The sequence below is a fragment of the Panthera leo genome, chromosome A3 (genome assembly GCF_018350215.1).
Source record: "Panthera leo isolate Ple1 chromosome A3, P.leo_Ple1_pat1.1, whole genome shotgun sequence".
Lineage (NCBI taxonomy): Eukaryota > Metazoa > Chordata > Mammalia > Carnivora > Felidae > Panthera > Panthera leo.
The window spans coordinates 12,284,391-12,292,773 of NC_056681.1; the positions used below are offsets into that span (position 1 = coordinate 12,284,391).

Below are 8,383 nucleotides of genomic sequence, written 5' to 3' on the forward strand. Positions count from 1 at the left end.
GTCTACAGGCGAGGAGAATAGGGTAAAAGTCAGGCGAGTGTGTTTTTCAGAGATGAAATTCGGGCCGCCCTGAACTGGCAGGAGATGTCAGCAAGGCTGTGACTCAGCCAGCACGGAGGGAAGCACGAAGCTATTTTCAGTGTCAACAGAAGGACAGGGCAGCTTCTCCAGTCCCACATTGGCACACTTCTCCCCACTGCCTTCTCCTTGGGAGCCCAAGCCCTGGGGGATCTCCCTGCCAGCCAGGGAGGCTCGGGACTTAGGGGCTCTAGGCAGTGAGGGGGCCCCGGGCGCTAGATGAAGACGAGGCCGTGGACCTCGGGGCAGGAACAGTCCCGGAGCTGCCCGAGCCTCTCTCCCAGGTCCCTCGGCACCGGGGGTGGCCGGCTGCTTGCCACTGTAACAGCTGGTTCCTACAAGACATGGGACTGACTCAGTGGCCTTAGGACTCTCCTGGGCTCCAGGGATGCTTGCCTTTGTGAGCCCCTTCGGCCCGAGAAAATGTTTTACATTCATAGTGTGCGGCTGTATGGTGTAAAGACAAATATAATCCAAGCTGGACTTACAGTTAGATCTTCATTATTATTATTCATCTTTTCTCTTCTGATTTTAAAAGAAGTTAAAATCAAAGCATTTTCGTGGGCCCTAAAAGCATGCGGGCGCTGCGGCCTGATAGAGAAGTTAGTCCCCAGCTGACGGCACAGCACTGACCCCAGAGGCCACAAGGGAGCAATCCAGACTCAGCTCGGAGGGTCTGGTCAGGTGACACGGTCACATCCTTGCTGGGCAAACTGGGCAAGTTGCTTAACTTCCCTGTTTCCCCTCCCCCTCCTGCTGGAAGGCAACACAGTGCAGCGACGAAGAACACAGGCTCTGGAATCAACGGTGTGCGCGACCCAGCTCCTGGAAGTGCCCACGCCTGTCCATAACCTTCCTTCCTCTGAAGCACTGGCGGGGTTCTGAGAGATGCCTTGTGCAGAGGAAATAAAAGCGATCAGGACACATCAGCTAACCATCTCGGCAACAGGAATGAACGCTGTAGGGGCGCCTGGGTGGCTCAGTGGGTTGAGCATCCGACTTCGGCTCAGGTCATGATCTCACGGTTGTGAGTTCGAGCCCCGCGTCAGGCTCTGTGCTGACAGCTCAGAGCCTGGAACCTGCTTCCGATTCTGTGTCTCCCTCTCTCTCTCTGCCCCTCCCCTGCTTGTTCTCTGTCTCTCAAAGATAAACATTAAAAAATTAAAAAAAAGAAGAAAGCTATAATAAACTTTAAAGGGGGGGGGCCACCTGGGTGGCTCAGTCAGTTAAGCATCTGACTCTTGATATCGGCTCAGGTCATGAGCCCATGGGTTTGTGAGTTTGAGCCCCGATACAGGCACTATGCTGAGCCTGCTTGGGATTCTCTGTCTCCCTGTCTCTCTGCCCCTCCCTCGCTTGCACGCACGCTTTCTTTCTCTCTCAAAGATAAATAAATAAACTTAAAAAAAGAAAAGAAATCTATATAATGGATTACCATAAAAGTCAGGATGGCAGTGTCCCTTATGGGGAAGGGAAGGGTTGTGGTTAGCAGGGGCGGGGGGGGGGGGGGCTGCCCAGGTTCTGTTTCTTGCCTGGGTGGTAACTATCCATGTGTGTCTCCTTTCCAAACATTAGCGTTTAAAAACATTTTTAAAAAATATTTATTTATTCTTGAGAGAGAGAGACAGAGACAGAGCATGAACGGGGTAGGGGCAGATAGAGAGGGAGACACAGAATCGGAAGCAGGCTCCAGGCTCCGAGCCGTCAGCCCAGAGCCCGACGCGGGGCTCAAACTCACAAACCGTGAGATCATGACTTGAGCCGAAGTCGGTCGCTCAACCCACTGAGCCACCCAGGTGCCTCCAAACATGTGTTAAGCTGTTTGTATATGTTTCCACCAATTCTCTGTAGGTATAATTCAAATCTTTAAAAAATGCAAAATAAGAACTCACAATGACAGCCAACACTGATTGGGTGCCTATTAGATGTCAGGCACCGGCCTAAGCTTGGCACATAACAGGGACGTCACGAATGAAGCACCATTATTTTTGCCATCGTCATTACATAAATGGAGTTCATGCCCCTTGTCTCAAAAGGGCTTGTGAGCTCTGAATGAGCACTCACATGTAAAGCACCTACTTGGCACACGGCACACAGTAGGTGCATGGCTACGGCAGGTGTTCCTCCCGCCTGTCCCCAACTCACAGACACTTCTCGGACTAAATAAACCCTCCTGAAATCCCCAACCGACAGGCTAATCCTTCCCCAGGCCCATGCCCTTTGCAGGCCCGCCCTCGCCAGCTGCCCGCGGAAAGAATCCGGCTGACAGCTTGTCTCCGTCCCCGCTTTGATCCCCCTCCCGCCCAGTCCTGCCTGGTGAGCTCATGTCCCAATCAGACCTTCCATCACCTGTTCTGGGAGCCTGGCCCCGGTAGGGCGGGGCGGGAAGAGATGTGTCCCCCGCACGGCCCAGACTCTGCTTTCCATGCTGCCCATCCCCAGTGGGAGCAGGGCTTCCTGTGACCCCCATCTCAGCCTCACCCAAGTGCCACATTCCTCATCCTGGAGCGTTTGCATCCAAAAGAGAAACTGAAGCCTAATCAGAGTTTGGGGGCTAGAAAGGCTTCTCCAAAAATGCACGGAAAGACCGAGGCTCTAAGCAACGAGCATCTAACCCAAAGAACAAATCTGTAATGGCAAAGCCTCCAGTCTAAGACAGGTAAGTGGGAGAGAAGCTGGAGGCAGGTGGGCAGACAGGGCCTCCCTGGAGGGTGATCATAATGCTGCCACTTGTTTACTGGCTACCTACTGCGCACCAGGGTCACCACGCCCACTCCATCTCGTTTTCACAAAGTACATATTATTATGCCTATTTTTATAGGTTAGATGTGATGATAGCAGCTTCCACGACTAAGCATCTCCGAGGGGCCAGGTGCTGTGCAAAGGCCTCAGGATCCTTCTACCGGTCTGAGAGGTGGAGACCGTCAGGGTCAGGAGGAAGGCTCGCTCAGAGCCACGCGGCTAGGAAGGGCCAAAGGCAGCGTTTGGAACCCAGATCTGTGCAGTGACAATGCCTCTTGTTCAGATACATCCGTCCCTGATGCGCCATCTGGCATTGGCATTCCCTGCTCCAGGGCTGCTCAATTTGGAAAAGAAGGAAATTAATACCCTTGCAAGTGTGAGAATAACTGCCCGGTCAGACCCCAGAAGAGAGGCTCTCATATAATAGTCCCCGAATTAGGAAAGCACTGTCAGCGAGAAACAGTGTAGTCTCTAGAGCTCGGGGGTCGGATCAGTTCGGGTTCAAATCCCGTTTCTGCCGCTTGCTCGGTGTGTGACCCTAGGCACCTCTCTACACCTCCATCTCCCCAGATGGAAAGAGAGAGTCCTAAAAGTGTCCACTCTGAGTTCTTGGAATGTTTCAATGGCATCATATGTGTTAATGTGTCCCCACTTCCTTCCACACTCCCCCATGTTTTCACTCCACTCTGGTCACAATGGTGGCACACTCCCACCTCAGGGCCTTTGCACTTGCTGTTCCGGCTGCCCGGAATGCCCTTTCCCCAGATAGCCACATGGCCATGTCCTCATTCCCTTCAGATTTCTGTTCAAACGTCACCTCCTTAGTATCGCTTTCCGTGAAAAATAACAAAATTTCGCCCGATTTTGCTTTCTTTCCCTAACGCGTATCTCGCATCTGACAAATTACAGATTTACTTGCCTAATGTCTGTCTCCACACAGCAGAATGTTGTTTCCATAAGAGAAGGGACCACATCTGCTTTGTTCATTGCGTCTCCCCAGTGCCCAAAACATTGCCTGGCACATGCTCAATAGTAAGTGCTCAACAAATATTTACTGAATGAATGAATGAATGAATAAAAAAAAAAGACCTTAGAATAATGCTCAGCACATAGTAAGCACTCAGTAAGTGTTAGCTACTATTATAATTAATATACTAAGTGTTTTCTGAGACATCTATCTTTCTAGGAGGCAGTGTAAGAGGCTGACAAAAGCCAAATCTGGGTCAAATCCTGCTGTGTGATCTTGACTAAGTCACACTGCCTCTCTGAGCCTTGGTTTCCCCATCTATAAAATGAGGGTAGCCAAAGCTGGCTTTTAAGGGAATTGTGAGGATTCAATAATAATACCAGCTCCCTTTCCTTGAGTGCTTTCTGGATGCCAGCAACTATGCTCTCTCTTCAATTTGCAAAATTTCGTTTAACCCTTACCATTGTCCCATGAGGAGGCCCTCTTATTAGCTGCATTTTCAGATGAAGAAACTGGAGTTCAGAGAGGTTATGAGATTGCCCAAGGTCACGCAGCTGGAAGAAGCAGGAGCTGCTCCTTCTAGGACACTGGGGCCAGGATCCTCACGGGCCCCACCCCAGCCAGGAATCAGCATCTCACTCCTACAGCACCTCTGTCTCCCAGGCAGCAGGCTCTACAATCATACTTCCCCAAGCCCAAGTTCCGCTGCTTACCCTCCGGTCCCACCGCCATCCCCATAGCAGCGCCGGCTCCTGGCGCCCTGGGCAGGCCACTCACATCTCACACAAACCGTGTGGCCTCGGGTCAGGTACCTCGTCCACCGGGCATGCAGTGCCCTCACCTGCCGGCAGCTCCCTGGAATGGGCCCCAGCTGGAACCGAACACAGTACCTGCAGCCACACAGGGAGACACCACCCCCAAACACCCGTGAGCATTTATGGAGCACCTGCTGGGTACCTAGCCTTATGTAGACCCACGTTGGTACAGTCTCTCCCTGAGAATAGAAACCTTCCCGGCAGCCCAATATTCATCAATTGAATATGGTTGCATAAAACAAAAGACTGGCTCTTTAAACTGGCTCTTTAAAACTAACCTCACTGAGGGGGTGCCCGGGTGGCTCAGTCGGTTGAGCGTCAGACTTCGGCTCAGGTCATGATCTCACGGTTCGTGAGTTCGAGCCCCATGTCGGGCTCTGGTGCTGACAGCTCAGAGCCTGGAGCCTCCTTCAGATTCTGTGTCCCCCTCTCTCTCCGTCCCACCCCTGCTTGTGCTCTGTCTTTCAAAAATGAATAAACATTAAAAAAAAAACTAACATCACTGAGGATTTCTGTGTATCAAGCCTCTTCAAGCATCACATCCAAAAGATTATGTGGCTTATTTCTCACCTGCGTCCCCACGATAATGCCAGTGCCGCAAGGGCACAACTCCTGTTTATTCTGGTCACAGTTGTGTCCAGCTCCTAGAATAGTATCCAGCTCCATAAAAATTTGCTGAATGAATCATTTAAGTGTTGCCCCACTTTACAGATTAGGAAACTGAGCATCAGAGAGATAACGTGCCTAGAGTCACACAGCAACTAAGTGGCAGTGCCTAAAATGGAACCACCTAAACCCAAAAAAGCCCAAGCTGACACTCTTGAGGGTGCCACCGCAGTTTGCAAAAAAATCCTATTCTATAGAAAAGATGTATCGGGAGAATTATTTAAAAGGGCAGTTCCCCATTCTGGAGTATCTGAAATAATGAGCGAATTACAATTTTACTTCTACCCAACTTCTTCTCCAATTGGCAGGAAATGACACCCCCCCCCACCCCCCCCCCACCCCCCACCGCCCCGGTCCTTTGGGAAGAGACACAGCCTGTGGAGGACTTGGGGGAGACTCTGTGTGGGGCTGCTGCCCCCTGGTGGCTGCAGCCTCTGGGAGGCCTGAGGAATAGACTGTTTTCCAGGACAAGCCAGAGCTGTCCACAGCCCCTTCCATTCTGTGCTGCCCCAGAACCCTCCAGAATCTGTCTCTTACCAAAAGCCTGTGGAAATTGGAACGTTTGTCTTCCCAGTACACTTTCTCTTCCCCTTTTGGCGGTTTATTTGGAGGATTCTTGCCCTCATCCTGTGAGTACCCTGCAAGTAGTTCTGTCCTTTTTTGTTCCTTGCTGTAGCCCCAAGTACCTGTCATATAACGGGCGTTTAATAAACACCGAGTGAATGAATGAACAAACGAACGAAGTTGAATGGAGACCCATTATTAAGGACTTCAAAATCCATGTTAATGAGCTTACAAATGAACCAGGACAAGAAATGGGGAGATGTTGATGCTATCAAAGTAAGAGAAAGGGACAGGATGGAAATTTAATCCAAGGAAAAGTGTTCACAAATTTTACCTTGACTTTGGGTTTATTTGCATTCACTTACCCTAGTGTCTCCTGCTCCTTGGGGACACCTTGCTTTTTCCGCTCTTTCCCATAGCTATCTGTGGCTATCAGAGCAGGGACTGTGGGCCAAGGAGAAAACAGAGTTAGGTAGCCCAGCACCCACCCCCCCCCCCCCCCAGACTATGACACCACAGGAAGCAGGGTCAGATACTGCTGGTGTTTGAGCTATTTCTATGGCAACCCAAAGGAGAACGTGGGATCTGGTAACTGGGTAGGTGAGCCCCACTTGTACCATTTAGCAACGCTGGGGGCAGGGTCAGATTGATCTCTGTGTCTCAAGGCCTAGCACAGTGGGCTGCGGAGTGGGTCTCAATAAAAGGGTTTCAAATGAATGATTTTCGTGAATGAATGAGTAAAACAGAGTAGATAAAACCTCCTAGCGGAGTGAATGGATGGCTGGCTAGCTGAAATGATGGAAGAAAGAAAGGAAGAATGGATGGCTGACGGATAAATAAATGGGAAGGTGGGAGGATACATGATTGGTAGGAGAGCTGATGAATGGAAAGAAGGATGGATGGAGAGATGACAGGTGGATGGACAGATGAACGAAGAAAAGAAATCGATAGACGGAAAGGTAGACGGATGAGCAGACGAATGAGAGGATAGGAAGATGGAAGGATGGAAGAAAGGAGGTACAGGGGAATGGATAAATGAACCAATAAAAATATTTTGTTGAGCCAACTGCCAGGTTTCTTTCTTCCTAGAGCAGACAGAGAGCAAAGAGGAGGTGAACAGAGAGTTGGTCCATAAGAGAGTGGAGATTCCTCAGGAAAATTAAAAAGCCAAAGGACATTCCCTACCTTGCCCCATTCCCTGAATGATTCGGCGTTGAACTAAATGATGCTTGTGACCTAGACGAGGGCCGCACCAGGGCATCCCAGGCCTCTCTCCTTGCTGCTGCCATTAGGACTGGGTTTGGTCTTTGCCATAACATATGTAATAACAATTGGCCTTTCCTCCTCTCTTCCAACATCCATAGTGCCTTTTTTGGTGTAACCTACAGCCCTGAGGAGAGTCCAGAGAAGCTCTCCCTCTTACAGCTGAGTGATGTTGGTCAAGTTCCTACTCCTCTCTGAGCCTCAATCTCCTCGTCAGCAAAATGGGGATGATATTAGTACCTATTCATAGAGTTACGGTGAGAGCTGAATAAGATGTTACAGAATGAGCCGTGCACCCTGGGCAAGTTTTGCGCCTCTCTGAGTCTCGGTTTCCCTTCGGTAAAATGGGAACAGTAACACTGGCCTCATAGAGTCAATAGTGTGGCAAAGTGCTTGGCACCGAGATGCCCAGAGGAAGCCAGAGCTCCTCACCTCATTCACAAGGTGAGGAGGGCAAATCAGGGTAAGGGAAGACAAAAGTCCTAAACTCAGACCCCACCCAGGAACTCGTGGAAGGCCCTCACGTCCAGCCAGGTGGTTCCCCCCGACAGCTGCCCACACCACCACCCCAGAGCTGCTCCAACTTACTTAGAGACTGCTGGCACTCTGCTCCCTGGCAGCTCTGGTCATCCACACAGCCGGCCCGCTCTTCCAGCAGGGGCAGGGGCACCCCCGTTCCTTGACTCCCGCAGGACATGCCTCTGGCGGACGCGATGGGAGATCTGGTAGGGCTTGAGACAGCAACCCCAGCCACTCCACTCGGCCACGACACAGGAGACCCCTGGAAGAGAAGGCGGGGTCTCCAAGGGTAACTTGTGCAGAATGTGGCTGGCCAGCGGCCAGGTCTTCACCTTCCCCACACAAACCCCCCAAAACACCACATGGCCCCTAGAACTCGTGCAAACCTGAGTCCCTGCCTTCCTTGAAAGTTCCGCTATGACCACTGTTTATAGGTCCAAGGAAACTTGGAATTTCATGTTTTATTTACCCATCATCCTGCCGGTGACCATTGGGCTGTGTCTCCATCACTCATTCTTTCAATCAGTGTTTTCCTGGGGTGCCTGGGCGGTTCAGTCGGTTAAGCATCTGACTTCGGCTCAGGACATGATCTCAGCGTTTGTGAATTCGAGCCCCACATCGGGCTCTCTGCTGTCAGCACAGAGCCTGCTTTGAATCCTCTCTCCCCCTCTTTCTGCCCCTCCCCCTCCTGCTCGCACGATCTCTCTCTCTCTCTCTCTCTCTCTCTCAAAAATAAAAGAAACATTTTTTTAAACAATTAAATGTTTCC

At 50.9% G+C, this 8,383-nt stretch overlaps 1 protein-coding gene across 1 annotated transcript; it reads right to left on the reverse strand.

The window, feature by feature from the left end:
* Positions 1-293: 293 nt before the first annotated feature.
* LOC122214823 (somatomedin-B and thrombospondin type-1 domain-containing protein-like) lies at positions 294-8,003 on the reverse strand. The gene is made up of 5 exons (XM_042930066.1): positions 7,684-8,003; positions 6,198-6,276; positions 4,501-4,677; positions 2,982-2,985; positions 294-413 (listed from the first exon to the last, which is right to left on the reverse strand). The coding sequence occupies exons 1-5, from the start codon at positions 7,790-7,792 to the stop codon at positions 294-296; spliced, it is 489 nt and encodes a 162-aa protein (XP_042786000.1). The 5' UTR covers positions 7,793-8,003.
* Positions 8,004-8,383: the final 380 nt, after the last annotated feature.